At 54.9% G+C, this 19394-nt stretch overlaps 1 protein-coding gene and 1 pseudogene across 3 annotated transcripts; both read right to left on the minus strand.

Moving 5' to 3' along the window:
• Window positions 1–3836: 3836 nt before the first annotated feature.
• Window positions 3837–4679, minus strand: LOC132084699 (uncharacterized; annotated as a pseudogene).
• MOB3A (MOB kinase activator 3A) lies at window positions 3837–17971 on the minus strand. 3 transcript variants are annotated; one of them, XM_059489943.1, is made up of 4 exons: window positions 17855–17971; window positions 7702–8206; window positions 5872–6074; window positions 3837–5048 (listed from the first exon to the last, which is right to left on the minus strand). In XM_059489943.1, exons 2-4 carry the CDS (start codon window positions 8117–8119, stop codon window positions 5019–5021), a joined length of 651 nt encoding a protein of 216 aa, XP_059345926.1. In that variant the 5' UTR covers window positions 8120–8206; window positions 17855–17971; the 3' UTR covers window positions 3837–5018. The 3 variants fall into 3 exon arrangements, with proteins under 3 accessions (XP_059345926.1, XP_059345925.1, XP_059345927.1); XM_059489942.1 differs by lacking the exon at window positions 17855–17971 and adding an exon at window positions 13167–13380; XM_059489944.1 differs by lacking the exon at window positions 17855–17971 and adding an exon at window positions 12255–12272.
• Between the last annotated feature and the right edge of the window lie 1423 nt (window positions 17972–19394).

Here is a 19394-nt window from a genome sequence, read left to right on the forward strand (position 1 = left end):
CCTGGGGCCCCTTCTCCTGGTGAGGAGGGAGCTGCCATCCCCGTGGGGCCCGAGCAGCAGGTGCCCTGGGTATCAGTGTCACCAGGGGATGGGACATGTCCTCCCTGCTCCAGCACTTTCCCAGAAGCATTCCAGGTCCTGCCCATGTTCCTGGAGCTGCTGGCTCCCAGCCTGGCCTGTGCCATACAAGGCAGAGGGAGCACGTGCCATGCTGGTGACTGTTCCCTTGTCCCAGCAACGGCTGTCACCTCCTCCACGGAGCCCAAAACTGGAGCTGAGCAAAGCCAGGGCGCGGATCAGGGCTGGGGGGCTGCCAGGGACCCTGGGGAATCTGGCTCCAGAGGCATCAGCTGTCCAGGGAACACAGAACAAACAAAAGCACATTTCAGAGCTTGGAAAGCCTCCAGTGCCCGTGCAGGGATGAGGGATAGAGGCACTGCCAGGGTCTGGGGTGCTGAGTGTGACAGGAGGGCTGTGCAGGGACATGGCCTGTACCACCTGTGCTGCTGTTTCCCCAAATCAAAAGGTGCATCGCCAGCACCTCCTGGGGATGGGAACACTGTCCATGGGCCCATGGGCCCCTCTGGAGAGGTCCCCCTGCTGTCTCTGGGACGGTGCCCAGGGCTGGAGAAGCAGAGCAGGGCAGAGTAAGGACATCCTTCTGTCACAGCACAGCCCAGCAATGCTGAGCAGGGAGGCGGTGGCAGGTGGGGACACCCCTGTCCTCACCCAGCAGGACATGGCTCTGGCACAGACCCCACAGACACAGGGGCCATAGGAGACCCCCAGACCCTTGGCTGCTTCCCAAGGGTCCCTGCAAAGGCTGCCCCCCCCCCCCCCCCCCCAGCTTCCCACTCTAAGCAAACCCCGATGGGACTCGTGATGGATGTGCTCAACCCTTCCACCAACCCAGCAATGGTCTGGTCTGGGATCCAGAGGGGAAAAGGGCAGAGCCAGGCCAAGAAGTCCAGGAAACCCAGGAGGAGCAGAGTGCCCCAAGGAGCATCGATGCTGGTGAGCTCAGAACCTTGTGTGGGATTGACAGGGAGAGCAGGGGCTTTCCCAAGTCTTATTTATCAAGGAAAAATGAAAGCTGTGGGTACAAAAGCCCCTGCACTTCTCCCTGTGAGCCAGCTTCACCCCATCCCCTGCCAGCAAGGCAGCAGTGGGTGCCTTGAGCTCTCCCTGCCTGGCAGTGTGACTGTGCCGTGGAGCAGGGACACCTCCTGAGCTGTGCCCCAAGGAACAGAGACCTTTCCACCAACAACACATCTTTGGATGAGCCCAGTGTGAGTTCCCCCTAATCTGCAGCTGGACTGCACATCTGTGATCTCCTCTGCAGGTGGGACACATCTCAGGGTTTGGGATGAGACTGAGACCCTTACTTGGAAGAGCTCCAGGTGAGTTCCTGACAACACCCTGAATTAACACCAATGAAATCCATGCATTTAATTCCTTCAAATGAGAACCAGTGTCCAAATCTGAGACTAAGACTGGACCTGGGCTGTACCTAAGGTCCATCAGGAGTTTAGGAAGCAGGGGGGTCTTGTCTGAACCTTGTACTCAACAGAAAGGTCTCTCTCACCCTTTTACATTCTCAGTCTCAGGGTAAATCATTCCAGCTCAGTTCCAACTTGATTTTCCTTAGTCTTTTACGTCCATGTAGGAAGTACCAGAGGGAACCTCATCATTGTACCCTGTTAAATCACACTTTCATAGATTCATATTAAAATCTAACAGTGTTGACAGTGACTCTTTGAGTGACCCTAAATCACTTATCTGTGACAAAGTGATGTTGTTGGCAGGATCCTAAATCCAGATTCATGGCAGAACTGAGGCCCTGAAGCTCCTGAGGGTTCAGGGGATGGAGAAAGCCAGCAGGGGAGGATCAGAATGAGCCATGGCTTCCTGGGAGCAGCAGGAGACCCTGCTCTGAGGCACAGGAAAGGAGCATTTCCCTCGGAACATACGGCAGCCACAGCCCCCTCCATGCTGCCAGCCCGTGCCCGCTCCAGCTCCGGGGCAGATGCCATCTGTGCTTTTTGGGGAGGGATCAGCCCTGCAGAGGGGAGGCTGCTGGAGCCCTGGGCACTCTACCTGCTCAGCCCAGGCCCTGCAGTGCAGATCTGCAAAGCTGTTCTGTGGGCTCAGCAGAGCCTTTGTGATGCCTCTGCACCCAACCTGTGCCAGGGATGAGAGAAAAAGCACCCAGAGGTCCTGCTCAAGGCTAAACCCCCTGGCCAGGCTGGGCTCAGCTCGGGGGGCTCAGTTTGGGGGGGCTCAGCATTGGGGCCACAGTTTGGGGCGCTCAGCCTGGAGGGCTCAGCACTGGGAACTCATCCCTGAGGGCTCAGTTTGAGGGGCTCAGTTTGGATGGGCTCAGCACTGGGGCTGCAGTTTGGGGTGCTCAGCCCTGGGGGCTCAGTTTGGATGGGCTCAGCTTGTGGTGCTCAGCCCTGGGGGCTCAGCACTGGGAACTCAGCCCCAGGGGCTCACAGCTGCCTGCTCCCTGCAGCACTGCAGCTGCAGCTCAGTAAACACGAGATGAAAGCCTGGGGAGATGAAAGTGGGGCTGGGGCTGCCGAGGCAGAGGCAGAGTGAGGCTGAGCTGTGGCTCCACAGACCTGTCTGGGCAACATCCTGCACTGCCGGGCGTGGGGCCGGGCTCAGCCACCCCCAGCCCTGCCACATCTTCTCCTACAAAGGTGCTTTTCCTCCTCCTCCTCCCTTGGATGAGCTGGTCTGGCATGGGAGGGTCTTTCCCCCAAAAAGAAAAGGGGGCTGAGGAAGGCAGGTCCCTGCAGCCCTGTGGGTCACAGGTGTCACACATCCCCAGACAGCACCCACAGCACTCCATGGGGTGTGGAAGGGGAAGCTGAGGAACAGCAGCAGGAGCTGCCCTGGCTCGGAGGGCTGACCCAGCAGCTCTCACCACCCACCAGCAGCCCCACCACAGCTCAGCACTTGGGGCCTTGCAGGTGTCCTGGTTTCAGCTGGGACAGAGCCAGTTCTCTCCCCAGGAGCTGGTAGAGGGCTGTGTTTGGGATCTGGGATGAGAATAATGCTGATAACACACCGATGTTTTGGTGTTGCTCAGCAGTGCTTACCCTAAGCCAAGGACTTTGTGTGTCCCGTGCTCTGCCAGCAAGGAGGGGCACAACAACTGGGGGAAGCAGGGCTGGGACAGCTGACCCAGGCTGGCCAAAGAGATATTCCACACCATGGAACAGCATGTTCTCCAGCTGAGCTGCACCCACAAAACACTGGGAGAGAGCTGGAGGATGGCCCCAGCACCTCACTGGGCAGGGGAACAGGCAAGAGCCAGTGCTGCAGGCAGGGAACAGGAGGAGCTGCAGGAGGGAGCCCCTCACTCCCCTCCTGGCCAGGAAAACAAATGTGCATCCCCCAAATGCAGTTTTTCCCAATTTAGTCCACCAGCCTCAATGACTGCATCCCTGCATCCTCCCCATGGCAGAGGAGCCTCTTGGCAAGTTGGTGAGCTGGAATTCCCCTCCCCTGCCCACTTCCACCTGAGTTTCAGAGCTGGGAGAACAGCTCAGCCCTGGGGTACAGAGACACTGCAGACACAAGTCAGGACAACCCCTGGATCAGGCCCCATGGCCTTGGAACCCAGCACAGAGATTGGATCAGCCTGGACCTGGCACAGGGAGAGCAGGAGGAACCCAAGCAACCCCCAGGAGCCGTGCCAGGAGCACACACCCACGGGCTCCCAGCTCCCCAGCACAATCCCCAAGGAGCCCAAACACCCAGGGTTTGTTTTGCTGATGGGAAGGTTCTGACGAAGGTGCAGTCACGAGACGCTCGGCGGCGGCGTGTGCTGTGTAAATACAACATAATTTATTGGTTCCATTGCAGAGCACGAGTGGTATTTGTACGAGTGTCCTAACGGCAGGATGAGAAACGAGAGAGTCACGTATGTACAGAGATTCCAGGGAATGCTTTGTAAGGAAGAAGTGGTTGGTTAGTGGTGCAGTTTGGTCACTTACTGGTCCCCAATCCTAGGTAGACCCACTACCTACCAGGGGCACTGCCAAGCTCTCCTTGTGCAAGCAGCGGGTGAGGCTGGGGGGGCTCTGGCTGTACAGCAGAGATTTTGGTCCCAGATGTGCACAGCTGGATGGGATGGTGATGCTGATGAAGGGGAGAAGGCTCCATACCCCAGCAGGGAGCAGGATGGTCCCAGCAGGGTCAGCGTACCACGAGGGACAGGGAGGGAGGGAGGGAGGGAGGGAGGGAGGGAGGGGATGGAGGAGAATTCCTGGTGCCTGTCCCAGCACCTCCCCTCTGGTGGCTCCCATGAGGAGCTGCCAGCGTGGATCTCTGTCCCCACGGGGACAGCGCAGAGCCACAGCAGGGCTGTGTGTGCAGAGCTCAGCTCAGGGCTGGGCTGACACACGAGGGCACATTTCCAGTCCAACAGCAGCAGCCCCAGCTGTGGCAGCCATGGGATGAAGCCCAGTCCCAGCTCACTCAGGGAGCACAGGAGAGCCAGGCCTTGGGGACAGGTGGGCACAGAGCAGCTCTGCCCCAGACCCAGACTCACAGCCAGTGGAAGAGGTGCTGGGGGATCCATGTACACCAGTCCTGTTCCCTGCCTCCAGGGGTGGGAAATGTGGATCCCAAGGGAGGCACTGCTTCCATGGCAGCACCAGCCCCATGACACAGCTCTGTGTGCAGTGTCTGGCTCAGCTCACTCAGGGCACACAGAGGAAGCAGCTCAGGCAGCTCTTCCCCGCTCTGAGAGCCAACATTCCCATCAAGTGGCCCACAAAATATTTTCTTTCTTTTTTATAGAAATTACTATAAAAAATTAGTTAATCTAGAGCATCTTTAAAAAAATATTCCTGCAGTATCACAGTTTTACATTGAAACTCATTAAAAATATATAATTTCTTCAACAAAACGTCTCTGTTCTCCCCTTGAATCACCTCTCCAGTCTGGGGCTGGGGCTCGGAGTCCTCGAGGAGGTGCCGAGGTGGGAGCAGGGGGGTCTGAGCTCAGTGGCACATCCTGGAGGTCATTTCCTTCTGGGAAAGGGACAGACAACACAAGGGACTGTGAAGGAGGATGCAGGCTCCCAGGTGAGGGTGTAGATAAAACCCCCCTTGTTTAGCTGTCAGTATCACTCCTGTTGGGTACTGACAGCTGAGGGTGACCCTGCTGCCCAGAGCTCCAGTTTGGGCAGGGCTGTGTTCCCCCCACCATTCCCTGCACATCCCAGTCACATCCTGACTCCCAGGTTCCTGACACTTACACTGCAAGGCCTGAATTTGGACAACCAGCTTTAGAAGGGAATCATGGAATCCTTAAGGGTTGGAAAGATTCCCAAGACCATCAAGTCCAACCATTACCCCACCACTGCTGTGTCACCACTAAACCATGTTCCCAAGTGTCACAGCCACATGTTTTTTCTAGGGATGATGTCTCCAACACTGCCCTGGGCAGACCTTTCCAATGCCTGTCCCACCCCTTCAGTGAAGAAATTTTCCTTTAAATCAAATATAAACCTCCACTGGCACAGCTTGAGAGTTTCCTCCTGTCCTGTCACTGGGACAAGACTGAGCCCCTCTGGCTGTCCCCTCCTGTCAGGAGTTGTGCAGAGCCACAAGGTCCCCCCTGAGCCTCCTTTTCTCCAGGCTAAGCCATCCCCAGCTCCCTCAGTTGCTCCAGACCCTTCCCCAGCTCTGTTCCCATCTCTGGACATGCCCCAGCCCCTCAATGTCTTTGTTGGAGTGAGGGGCCCAAAACTGACCCCAGGATTTGAGGTGGGGCCTCCTGAGAAGGTTCCAGAGCCCTCTGTGACTCCCCCAGCCCTGTGCACAGACCCTGAGAGCCCCCCCAGACACTCACCAGGGGCTCCAGCTCCTTGGTGTCTATGAGATTGAACTCTTTCACAAAGTAGTAAAAGTGCTTGTAGCAGGTGTTCACGTGGGCCTCGGAGCCCATCTGGGTGATCCTGTCGAAGTGGTGGATGTAGACGTGGACAAACACCCGGAAAAGCCTGGACAGAATCTTCTTCACCACTGGGAGGAAGTTCTTGGGGAAGGGAGTACCTTGGGAGGGGAAGAGTGGCCATGAAAAACCTTTGGTCAAGTTAAAGCTGGCTGCTTAGGGCTAAAATAAATTGGTAAAATGGACAGATTGATGGAAATTGGTATAATAATAAATTGGTAAAATGGACAGATTGAGGCAAAAGTTCTGTCCCTGGTAATTTCCAGCTCTTGACTCCTTTTTCCCTTCTTTTGGGAAGGGAAACACATTTTTCAAAGCACAGATTTTTTTAAGTGATGCACAGAGTGATGCACTGCTGTGACTGAAAGCAGAGCCCACATTCCCAGCAGTTGTTTCAGTCAGACAAGAGTTTCTTCTACTCCTGCTTGATGTATTTATATAAACAGTGCAAAACACCAGATACAACCAAGCAACTTCCCAAAGGAAAGGGCTGTTAAGTCCCCACAGTTATTCCTTGTTTTGGTACATCTTTAGCTCTTTGGTTAAAAATTAAAGCTGTTTAGGTTCTCTTTGAAGGCTCCAGGACTGTTTGGCTGGGCCCCTGCAGCAGAGCAGTGTGGCCATGCAGCCTCCATGGGATATCAGGGTGTAAAGTTCACACTGTTTCTGGAGGAACAAGGACGAGTTCAACCCTTTCCTTGCTCTGCCACAGCTGCAGCATTTCAGTCAGCATTGAGGGACCTGGTTAAAGCTGAGCTGAAGACAGAAACAACTCAAAAACCCCAAACCACAACCCTCGTGCTGTCGGCAGCTCGTCCTGCAGCCCAGAACAGAACCAACACCCCCAGTGAGGTCCCCAGAGAGCTGCAGCAGAGCCTGTGCAGCGTGAGAAGAATGGCTGGGGAGGGTTTGGTGCTGCAGCTCGCTCAAAACTGGCTGTTTATGGCCCCCCTCCCCTCTCTGCCCACTTCACACCAGGTTTAAGCAGCATTTTGGCACAGTGGAGGATCCCTGTGGATGCTCAAGTGGCAGATGTGCCCCAAATAGGGACCAACTGCATCCCATCAGAGCTCCAAAGGGAAAAACACCAGGGCAGGAGGGAGGGAGGGAGCTCTGCTGCACCTCATCTCCTCCATCCCAGGAGACAGAAGCTCTGCATAGGCTCAGTTGTATTTACCTGCTAATTTAGAGACTAAATTCTTCCATCTTCATCACAAAATAAACCCCAGCAATCTCTGTCCCAAAGCTGCCTTTGGATATGGAGATTGACGTGTCTTAGGCCAAATTCCTGGCAGTAGATGAAACGTGGCCCTTCCCTCCAGGCCTGTGCCAGCATCCCACCCCTCAGCAGGGGCAGAGGCAGCCTCTAATAACAGAGGGGGTGATTATGGCAGGTGACACCATCACCAGGTGACACAGAGCTGTGCCTCAGAGCTGGGCTGGCCAGCAGCTCCCAGAGAGCATCCTGCATCCAGCATGAGCCACTCAGAGACTGACTGAGTGCTCCAAGGGCAGCCTCCTGTTTCACTGGAAGTACTGAGGTATGGATACTTGAGGTATCTGTGATCCCAGTGGGATCTGGGTATTCCAGCACTGCAGAAGAGCTCACTGCACATTGGAAACAGCTCTGCTGTGCTGCAGCATCTCCTGGAACAGCAACAGGACTCCACAAGAAGGCTCCACACCCCTCCCTCCCTCCCTCCAGCCCCAGCTGGGACCCCAACTCACCGACATTGGTGGGGAAGATGTCCTCGTTGTTGATCTGCACCTCGATCCAGTCCATGAGCAGGTTCATGTACTGGGGCGCCGACAGGGCCGTGGGTTTGCGGTACTTGTGCTCGTCCTGCCACCTGTACTCGTACTTGGGCCCCCCCGACATGACGGGGCAGGACTGCTCCGTGCAATAGTCACTGATGGTGCCGTAGATGAGGTTGATGCGGTTGAAGAAGTCCACGACGTGCACGGCCACCCAGTCGTTCTGCTCCTCGCCCGGCGGCAGCTGCACGGCCACCTTCAAGTCCAGGCCGGCGTTGAGCGAGGCCTGGGCCTTCTTGTGCAGCTCGAAGCGCTGAGTGCCCGGCTCGAACTTGCGCTTGGGCCGGAAGGTTTTGTCCTTGTTGAACACTTGCTTCAGAGCGTGCGACATTTTCCTCCTCTGGTGTGTCCTGCAGGCCCGCAGCGGTGACGGCCTCTGATCTTCACAGGAACCTCCCTCTGCTCATCTGGTCCTGATCTGCAACACAGCACAGAAGGGGAGCGATTAGGAGCAGCTTTCTCCACAGGAAACCTCGTGTAAATCCCATAGGAAGAGATCTGGGATGCCATCTGGGCCCTCGCCCCACATCTGAGAAGGGGGGGAGCCCACGGCAGCTTTCCATCCTCCCCCTTCCCTTCCCCAGCTGGAGGGGTGGCCTGGGCTGGACAGAGTCACCTCCTGAGCTGTTCCATGTGGGAATGAGGGAACAGCCCCACAGCCATGGGATGGGGCTGCCACTCACCCTGACAGTGTCACATCTGCACCCCAAGGCTTAGAAATGCCACCACCTGCTCGGCTGACATGCACTGAGAAAGAAGGGTAAAACCAGCTGGGTTTCACCCAGATCCCATTTTCACCTCTGCATCCCCCCTTTGGAACAAGGCCAGGCCAGGTCATGCCAGCCCACGAGACAGCTCAGAGCTGCTGCCAGACAGCCCCCACCAAGCCACTGAAAGTGAGAGACAGGAACCAAGGGTGGAGGGCAAAGAGAAGAAGAAGTCACAGCTCAGGCACCCGGAAAGCAAATATCCTGAAATAACACCAGCCCTGAGAGCAGCCACAGCCTCTTCTGCAGGTGCACACAGACCATAAACATATTTCCCACTTCAGTTTAGCTGTGTTTACAAGTTGAAAACTGGAAGATGAGGGGAAGCTCATCTTCCTCTTCCAGACTGTAGAAAATCAGCTCCAAGGGTGAGACACAAGTTGAGATCTGAAGGGATGCTGACAAGAAACACATCTCTGTTTATCTGTAGCTAATTATACCTCCTTTGTTCCCACATCCAGCCCCTCACAGAATTTGTGCCAGGCTGCTCTTTGATGAAAGCTTATGGCAGAAAGCTTTGTGTACCAAAAATATTATTTTACATGTGCTGGACAGAGAAATGAATAAAGTAATAGAAATTAAGCTGATGCCTTAAATAGCATAAATAAGTTTCCATAATTTCATAAGCAAGCAAGCAAAAAAAAAAAAAAACCTTTCCCCAAACAGAATCTACTTAGATTTACATGAGGCCTCAGATTGACATGAGTGTTGCTCCAACAGGTAAATAGTGTCCTCCAATGCTGGCAAGCACATCCCAAACTCAAGGTCATGACTACCATGGCTGCAATCGAGCCCATCTCCAACAGATGCTGCAGTGCTAATCAGCAGTTCTTCTCTGAAGAAAGATTAAAAAGCTTTAAAGCCAAGGCCTCTTGTTTCCTTATTTAATTACAGTGAGGAAGAAACCCCAAACCACTCCAGTTCACCTCACTAAGAATAGGCTCAACATTTCCTGCGGGAATGGGCTCAGTAACCTCTTCCATGCAGGAGCTGAGAGATCCAAACCCCAACATGGGCTGTGATGTGTTGGGAGAAACCCTAGAAGCAATTTAATGTGGGCTGAGAGGTGAATCCAGAGCACATGTGTCATCATGGAATGGTTTAGATTGGAAGGAACCTCAAAGAACATCCAGCTGCCATGGGCAGGGACACCTTTGGTGGGCAGGGACACCTTTGGTGTGTAGGGACACCCTCCACTAGATCAGGCTGCTCCAAGCCCCATCCAACCCGGCCTCCTGCTGCCAAAACAGCTGCTGTGACCCCGTGAGCCACCTCAGGGGAGGCAAACCCAGCACAGCCCCCTGGCAGATGTGTCCTTTGGAGCGTGATCCAGCCCCAGACGTGGCAGAGGAAGCAGTGAAGGGTGTGGGGAGACAGCTGAGCAGGGCTGGTTAGCAGGAGCTGTGTCACAGCCTGGCCACATCCTGTGGCAGAGCAGGAAGCTCCGGGGACTGCGCCCACCCCGAAACAGAGGCAGGGCCCCCACAGAAGCAGCAATGTGGGCAGCAGGTGCTGAGGCTGCTGCTGCTTCCAGCAGAAACTCCAGGGAAGCTCCTGTGATGAGTTCCCTGTGCTGGAGATGGAGGAAAACACATCCTCACACAAGAAACCACAAAGCAGCAGCAGCAGCAGCACCCCCAGCAGTGACTCCATCCCTGCTTCTTTTCTGGAGAATCTGCTCTGCAGGGCTGCCATGGATGTGGATGTAAAACCTCAGGGTGAAAACGAATATCCCCTGGCTTTGGCAACACACATCAAGAAACAAACACCAACCATTTTCCTCATCTGAGCAGGATGAAGAGACTTTTCACAGAATTCCAGAATATTCTGAGTGGGAAACGACCCTCAGGGATGATCAGTGCAGCCCTGTCCCTGCCCAGCCACCCCAACACCCCCACCCTGAGCAGCCCTGGGAGCTCCTGCAGCTCTGGCAGCCTTGGCACCATTCCCTGGGCAGCCTGGGCAGTGCCCAGCAGCCTCGGGGGGCAGAACCTTGCCCTGAGCTCCATGCCAAGGCCTGGCACAGCTGCAGCCCTTGCTGGGCTCCTGTCCCTGTGCCAGAGCAGAGCTCAGCCCCTGCCCCTGTGCCTGCCCTGGGGAGGAGCTGCAGCCCCCGAGGAGCCTCCCCTCAGTCTCCTGGGCTGCAGCTGAACGAGCCAAGTGCCCTCAGCTGCTCCTCAGCCCTTCCCCAGCTCCCTGTCCCTCCTCTGGGCACTCTCCAACAGCTTTGGGTCCTTCTGATCTCGTGGTGCCCAAAGTGCCCCCAGCACTGGAGCTGAGGCTGCCCCAGGGCAGAGCAGAGTGGGACAATCCCTCCCTGGGCCTGGTGCCCCCAGCACAGGGTGGCCCTTGGGGCTGCCAGGACCCAGCAGTGACTCAGATCCAACTTGCACTGACCAGGACCCCCAGGGCCCTTCCCAGGGCGCTGCTCTCCAGCCCCTCATCCCCAGTCTGTCCCTGCACCCAGGGCAGGATCTGACACTTGCTCTTGTCACTTGTCCAGCCCCCATATTCGTCAGGGTCTCTGTGCAGGGCAGGTTACTCGGTGTTGAGGCAGTACTTGTCCTACAAACAAATCCCTGATCCTATGGAGACATCATCTCTGAGAACTGGGGAGCTCAACACAGAGCAATTGTCTCTCAGACGATTCAGCATCTGTGTGAAGCATTAGCAAAATGAGTAGCTGAGACATCAAGCAGATGCAGCCTATTTAATTACGGTCTCTGACTGCAATGAGCTAAAAGAAACATTTAGCTCTAGGAAAAAAATAAAAATAAAGAGGCACAGAGACCAAAGCATCCCTGACATTGCTCAGAGATGATATCATCTGTACAACACCTACTTCCACAGGCAGGAGTCACAGCTGACACCGCCCCTGCACACGAGGGAAAGGAAAGGTTAGAGACAATTGGGAAATGGGACATGCAAAGCACCTGGATGCTATCTGCAAGCTTTAAAGGTGGGGGGAAAAACCACTCCCCCCCTAAACAAACCACCTCAGTACATTTTGTTGCCTCCTCCTTTGAGCCAGCCAAGATCACAGCAGACGTCACTGGTGCTCTGAGAGGACCTTGGCCAGCGCTCAGGATCAGAGCCCTGACCCCCGTGGGCTGCCCAGGGCACAAACACACCTCCAGCTTATCCCAAGGACACGGGAGGAGCAGCTCCCTGCTGGGCTGGACCTGCCTGCCCAGGGGGCTCAAGGCCTGGCCCTCCCTTCCCCTCCCCTCCCATCCCAAAAGCTCCTTTTCTCTGACTCCCTGCTTGTGCAGCTCCAGTGCTGGGCTGGTTTTGCTGCCAGGGCTGTTGCCATTCCTCCTCCTCCCTCACCAGGATCACGAGGAGCTGCCTTGGTCTAACACCAGGCTCTGGGCAGAGGAAGGAAGCCCAGGCAGCAGCTTCCCAACTCTTGGTCACTTGCAAAAGCAGCTGAGAGTCTGGAAAAGGGAAGAGTCAGCTCCTCCAAAACACCAGGAAACTGCCTCCCCCTGCGCCCTGCTGAGCCATCCCGAGGTGTTCCAGGAGCCAGCAGAGTTCCCGACAGAGGCAGAACGGCCCAAAAAGGACTCCAGGAGTCCCATGACTGCTCCATCAGTGCCAGCCCCAGCAGCACTCCTTGCTCCCCTCTGCTGCCAACACTGCACAGGGGTTTAACAACAGCCAGGCAAACCAGCAAGGCAGCAGTGAGCAAGCTCCTACCTGTGCTCCTGGCCTCAGCAGTCACTCCTGCAGAGGGTTCAGCCCTGCTCTGCACTCTCTGTAGCACTGGCAGGCACTGAGTCCAAGCTTCCTTTTTCAAAAGAAGGGAAAAAACCTCCCTGTTGGTTCCATGGGCGGCACAGCCCGGCGGCTCTGCGGCTGGGGAGGGGTCAGACACGAGGCCGCCTCCCTCTCCCTCCTCCATAACCCCAGCGCTGGGCCGGCCACGTCCTGCTGCCTCTGCTGGAACAGCCCTTCAGCACAGCCAGGCAGCTCCTCAGATCAGGGATTGTCCAGTTTCCTGTCCAGGAAGCCAGGCTGCTGTCCTAGCATCGCTTGTAACCCCTGGGTGGGCAGACTGTGACAGCCACCGTGTCCCCAGAGATCCCCAGGAGAGGAGAACCACGATCCTGCTTCCCCAGAGCCATTCCCAGGGCCCTCAATGCCAGGCCAGAGTTCCCAACACAGGACACAACCCCCCCTCGACTGATAAAGCAGCCCTGATAAAGGTATTTTGCATGCAATGAGCATTTAAAGTAAAATCTTGAATTTACAGAGGAAAAGCAGCTTCAAACAGGCAGCTTGCACAAAACAGCCAAGAGGGAGCACACGCACATTTTTTCCACAATTCCACCCCCTCCTCCTTTCCCAAATCCCTTCTCATGGCCACTCTGCACCAGCTGTGTGTCTCAGGACAGGACGATCCTGGTTTGCTCCATCAAAGGAGAGATTTCACTACAGAGAGCAGGGAGCAGAACAATCCTGGCAGCCACACCACACTAATGGCAGCCAGTTCCTGCGCCTCCAGAGCCAGTCTGGCAGCAAACCAGGGCTTCTCTTCCTGGGACGAGACTCCCAGCTGCTCTTTCAATGGATCTGTGATATGAGGAGCAAAGGCTGCCCCGTGCTTACCTCGGGCAGGGCAGGGCAGGGCTCAGAGGGCTCGGTGTGGCTGAAGGCACCTCTGGCCATTCATAATCCCGGCCAGCCGCCACTTCCACGTCAGCCGCTTCCTGTCTGGCACTGCCTCCAGCCTCCCGGCCCTGGGAGCTGCCAATGTTTTCCCAAAATTAATCCTTCCCCTCTGCAGGCTCTGCCTTTCCTCCTGCAGATCACTCCATGCTGCTGCAGGAGAGCTGAGCTGTTCCCTTCATTGCCTTCCCTGCTCAGCCCCTGCAGCTGAGGCTGCTCAGAAGTTTCTGGAAAAGGAGCAGCTCGACCCAGCCCAGCTGCACCCCCAACCCCACTTCATTCTGCTGCTCTGCACAACAACATCCACATTTTTCTTTTAGCAGCAGCCTTCGCAAGCAAATCTGAACAGGGCACACTGGAAATGCTGAATTCCCAAGGTTTGGGCAAACAAAGAGCCTTTTGTCTTTCACCAGAGTCAGCTTTAAGAAGGTTCTGCCTGTTGCCAGCCACCCCCAGGCCTCGCTATTCCAATCTGCTGCACAATTTGGAAATTCCCGAGTAAGAAATGGCACAGCTCTCCTGGGACTTCCCACATCTCCAGGCCCTTCCTGGAAACAGGGTGGCTTAGGGGAAGAGGTTGGTTTAGGAGCAGGACAAGGCTATTTGCATGAGAAAAAAGCATAATAAAAGGCCAAAAATAGTTATTCTGGGCTTTAACTGGCACCTCCTTTGCTCCTGCAAGGCCAAGCATTCCAAAGTTGAGTTAGTTCATGGAATAAAGGGAAAAGCCCTGTTAAATTAAGCAGTATCTGGGATAGCAGAGGACCCACCAGAGGTGAGGGGAGCTCTGGCAGAGCCCATCAAGAGCTGCAGGTGGGAATGCTGCTGCTTGGAGCAGAGAGCCCAGGTCAGCCAGCAGTGAGACACCAGCATCCATCCCGGGCAGATGGATGAACAGGGAGTTTATTGCTTGGCTTCAAGATCAGGATTGACATTCAGGAGGGATGTTATGGGTGACACTACTCACACTGCACAGGGATGCTGAGGCAGTGAGTGCTGGGGAGGCTGGAAAACCCAGCCTGGCAAGGGAGAGGGAAGGCAAGAAACCCAAATTTCCAGCGTGGTTTGTCCCCCTGGCCCTTCCTCCCCACAGCCACAGAGGGAGAGAAGCCACAGGAGAAAGTAAGTTCTGCAAAAGGTCCCCTCGTGCTTCCCTGCCCAGAGGGAAAGGTCAGGCAGCAGATGCTGCAATCCCCAACTGTTCCCAGTGACTGCAGGGAGCCCCACGGAGCCCCAGGTGTCACTGACTCAGGGCCAGCCCTGCTGCTCTTACGTGACAGCTGCAGCCACTGCAATGTCAGAGCCTTGCAGAGCTGCTGGAAGGTGTCCATGGACCCTGCAGGGCTGGGGCTGCGTGTGGAGGCAGAGCTAATCCTCCGTGGCTCTGCAGGGCTGGGCTAAGCTGACAGGCTGGGTCACGACTCCAGCACGGGTTAACTGCACTCACAAGGATTTCCAGGGGAGAGCCAGTGATGGCACAGTAGAAGCAGCTCCCACTTTTCCAGGAGCCTCTTGCTGTCCCCACTACAGGGTGGTGTTTATGAAGTCCCATCTGAGCTGCTCACCTCTCCCTGTTTGTGCAGGCTCTGTCCTGTCCCACTGGACACGGATATTTCTGGCCCCACAGCAGTTCCATTTCCTCGAACTTTGGCATCTGCCCCCACCCAAGTCAAAGCTAACATCAGTTTGGAGCATGAAATTTGCATTAGGATGATAAAAAGACTACGGCACCATTGTAACAGCAGGCTGGGATCCCAGGAAGTGTGGGATCACACCCTAGGGCTGAGCTGGAGCACGAGCTGGCCACACAACCAGCCTTTCCCAGAGCATGGATAATCCCAGGGACAAACATCCCTTTTCCCTATGCTCATGTTGGGATGAATGGCAGGATTGTTTCTTGCTGACAGCAGAGGCCCACGAGGCCTCTCCTGCCCTGGCAGGAGATACAGGAATAACTCAACCCCTCAGCACAGCTCCAGGCACAGAACAAGCCCATGGATGTGGAGCTGGAGACCACCTCAACACCAACCACATCACACAGGCAGAGGAAAGGGAGCAGGAAGCAAAGGCAGCCAGACAACAGCCCCAAGAGAGGCCTGCAGAAAATACAGAGCCTTTCAGAGCAGCCACAGGCCCAGCTCAGCTCCTGCTGCAACCTCAGCCACAGCCTGGGTGGCTCCAGCTCACCTTCTGTCCCACGAGCTCCCTGGAACAGCACAGGGTGACACATGGCAGTGTCTGCAGCACCACCACGGTGGCCTCGTCTCACTCACACTGAGCCAGCACCAGCAGCAGCCCTTTGGGACCTCAGCCAGGTTTTCTGGAGGAAGTCAGAGCTGTCAGATGTGATGGATTGTTTTGCTCTGGCTTTGCCCACTTGCAAATGTTGTTGTTTTGCTGGAGTTTTTTTCTGACTTCCACTGCCTCCATCCCTTCCTCTGCCCTCCCTTCTGCAAAAACCCACCCAATTACACCAGGAGCAGAGCAGCAGCACCTCCACCACACCACCAGCTCCAAGGGAAGCAGGCAGCAGAGCAAACCAGGCCCCAGGGACACCTCTGCCTCTGGAAAAAGGAGGATAAAGGTGCAGCCTAAGGTGCACTCTTTACTGACAGCATTAGCTGGTATTACATATTCCTAAAGATAAGCTGATAAACCTCCAGTAAAGCTGGTTCTGGATCCACTTACAGCAGCATTTATGGCTCAAGAATCAGAAGATACTTCCCTGTCTTACTAGAAATTAAAATTCAGAAATTGAAAGCAATTCCCTTCCCAGGCCTGTGGACAGGGCTGGAAAGGTTTTGCAATCTCTGTGCTCTGACCCCAGATACTTTCACCACTCACATGGGACATTTTCTCTTTCATTAAGTGGCCATGGAGATCCCTGGCCCGCACAGAGGAGGAAGTGACCAAGCACAGCAGAGATCTGGAGAGCCCAACCTCCAAAATGGGATTAAATCCCCCCATTCCACTGTGGGGGAACTTTTCACCCCATCAGCAGAAGGGCCATGTTAGAGGTGGACAAGGAAGCAGCTCCAGAGGCAGCTGAATGAAGCAGGACAACTTTGTTCAGGATGCTGAGTCTACTCTGAGCTTCCCAAGCCTTGGCCAAGCACAAGGGAGAGCCCATTTCCATCTCTGATGATGGCACAGGTGACAGAACAACAGAGCTGCCAGGTGAGCCAGGCACAGGGAACCAGCTCCCTGCTACAAACCAACAGCTCCAGGTTGGAAAGAATTCCCACCCTGCTCTCCCTCTTTTTGGGGATTCTGAGGATTCACAAGCTCACCCCAGGTTCACCTCACAGGAAGTGACTAAGACAGAAAGTGAATCTGAAACATGGGAGACACAGTGCAGGGGACAGCGACAGACAAACAGGGAGCTGGAAATGAGCCTGAGGTTGGGAAAGGAAGCAGAGAGCAAGGACAAAGCCCTGGGGACTGTGATAAACAGGTGGCTGGGGAAGTTTCACATCTCCCAGCAAAATCCCTCCCTGCCATGCAGCTTGGCAGAAGATTTCCAGACCGGAAAGGGACTTTTAACAAAGGGATGGAAATCTAGAAAGTGTGGCCACTCCAAGCTCTAAGAGGAGGGAATCCTGCCTTTCACTAGCACTGACACAAAAGCTTTTCCCAAACATCTGTGCTGGACACTGGACAACTCCAGATCCCCTGTCCTTTCCCTCCAGAAGACTTCCTGCCCTTTCCTTTTGCCTGTCCTTCTCACACAGGTTTCTTTGAAGGAGCTGAGCTCACTGTGCCCAGATCAGAGCAGAGGCAGCTCTGTAAGATCAGGATTCCTGAGCCTGCAGCAAAAGACAGAAGCAGAGCAAGAGTTTGCTTTTAAGTTCTCCTGACACGTTCTCCCTCATGACAGCTGAGCCGTGGCTCACCATGACCTGAAAAAAATGGAAAATTCCCCATTCCCCGACCAGTTTAGAGACTGAAAGGTTGGCACTTCAGGGCTATGGTTTTAGCTATAGCAGCTAGGCTGCAGAAAGTCGGGAAGGAGAGGTGGGATAAAATAGGGAAGTTGAAAGCTGTAACTCCCAGTTGTGCCACCAACCCCCTTACTCTCTGCGGTATTTTTTTTCCTCATTATGAATTTCCCGGTTGCTCATGAATCCTGCAGCAGGTCCGATCCCTCTGAAGGGAGGGGGCTGTGCCCAGCAGCCAGGGGATGTCCCATGCAGGCGGTTTCTCCTCCGGGCCGGGCCAGCACAGGCAGATCCATACCCTGATCCATACCCAGATCCATACCCAGATCCCTGCCCTGCCCGCCCGGGGGGCTCCGGGCCCTCCTGAGGGGGCTCAGGCCGGGCCGCGGCCGCCATCGGCCCCGCTCAAGCAAACACAAACAGTTCACGAACGCCCAGAGCGGGGATGCGATGGCTGCGGCTCAACAGGTCCCGTCCTGTCCCGCCAAAGCCGGGGAGAGCCCGGCCCGGCCCCGCCGGGGGACCGCGGCCACCGGGGCTGAGGGGACACGTGGGCAGGGCTGGGGACACGCGGCCCCCTCCCGGCCCCTTTTCCCCAGAGGCCCCTCCGAGCCCGTCCCGCAGGGCCCTCCGCCCTCACAGCCTCTCCCGTGTCCCCCCACACCCCCGAGCCCCTCACAGCCCCCGCACCTGCCGGACGCGCTCCCTCGCCGGCGGACGCGCACCGCTCCCCGGGCCGCAGCACTCCCTCGCCGCGGGCCGCAGCACGCCCCGCGCGCCCGCCGCGCTCCCGCCGCTCCCGCGCCCTCCCGCGCGCCGCTGGCGGCCGGCGCTACTTCCTCTTAAAGGGGCCGCCCCCGCCTGAGCCGGCCCCGCCCACGGGAGGAGGGGGAAGGGACGAGGCACAGTGGATGTAGGGGGGGGGCCGTTCGTGTTTTACCGTATTTTAAAAATTTTATTCTAGGTTATTTAACTCTATGTTCTTTTATTCTATTTCAATATTTTATTCTACTCATCAGAATAAGTAGAATAAAATATATTTTACTTTCTTTTATTTTCTTCTATTTTCTTTCATTTTCTATTTTATTTTATTTTCTACTTTATTTTGTATTATTATCTTTATTTTATTTTCTAGTCTATCTTAATTTTATTTTGTTTTATTTTCTATTTCATCTTTTTATTTTCTCTTTTATTTTTATTCTATTTTAATTTTCTATGTGAATTTGTTTTCAATTTTGTTTTCCTCTGTTTATTTTATTATTTTCTTTAATTCTATTTTCTTCAATTCTATTATTAACACATAATTCTATGTATTTATTTGTGTAACTGTATTTATTTTTTCTTTTATTCCATTCCAGTTATATCCCTCTCTTCCCTTTTATTTATTTTCTTCTATTCTGCTTTATTTTGTTTTTTAAAAAATTATTTCCCCATTTTATTCTGTTCTGTTTTCCTTTATTCCCATTTATTCAGTGTTTGTGTTTTTGGGAGCAGGGACAAGGCGGGGGGGGTCCAAGAAGGGCATTGGTCCAATGGGGGCAGCTGCAGGGACCTGCCCAGACCTCAACTTTAAGGTCATAAAATGGAGAAGTGGCCGGAACCAGCCCCTGGTTCAAAGGGAACTGCTCACAAACGTCAGGATAGGGAAACTCAAACCCCGCTGGGAAATCCCTGGGAAGCCCAAAACCAAAGGTGCCAAAAGCTGAACCAGAGCTGGGAGCTCCTGCCCCATGAGGGGTTTTCCAACACTCCTGGCTGGAGCCGGCAGTTCTCCAGCCCAGGTGCCCCAAAACCTCTGCAGAGCCCAGTTCAGTCCCTGAGGTGTTCACAGCCCACACCCAAACTCACAGAATTCAGAGAAGGAGCTGAGTTCACTGTGAATCACTGGGTTGTCAGAGACCTCCAAGATCATCGAGTCCAACCCAGCCCAAACACACAACTGAACCCTGGCACCCAGTGCCACATCCAGGCTTTGTTAAACACACCCAGGGATGGGGACTGCACCACCTCCCCGGGCAGCCATTGCAGAACTTTATCACCTTTCTGTAAAAGACCTTTTCCTGATATCCAACCTAAGTTTCTTTCCTAATATTCCTATATTTCCCCTGGTGCAGCTTGAGGCTGTGTGCTCTGGTTCTGTCAGTTCCTGCAGACAGAGCCCAGCCCCAGCTGAGCACAGGCACCTTTCAGGAGCTGCAGAGAGCGATGAGGGCACCCCTGAGTCTCCTTT

The sequence above is a fragment of the Ammospiza nelsoni genome, chromosome 27 (assembly GCF_027579445.1).
Source record: "Ammospiza nelsoni isolate bAmmNel1 chromosome 27, bAmmNel1.pri, whole genome shotgun sequence".
Lineage (NCBI taxonomy): Eukaryota > Metazoa > Chordata > Aves > Passeriformes > Passerellidae > Ammospiza > Ammospiza nelsoni.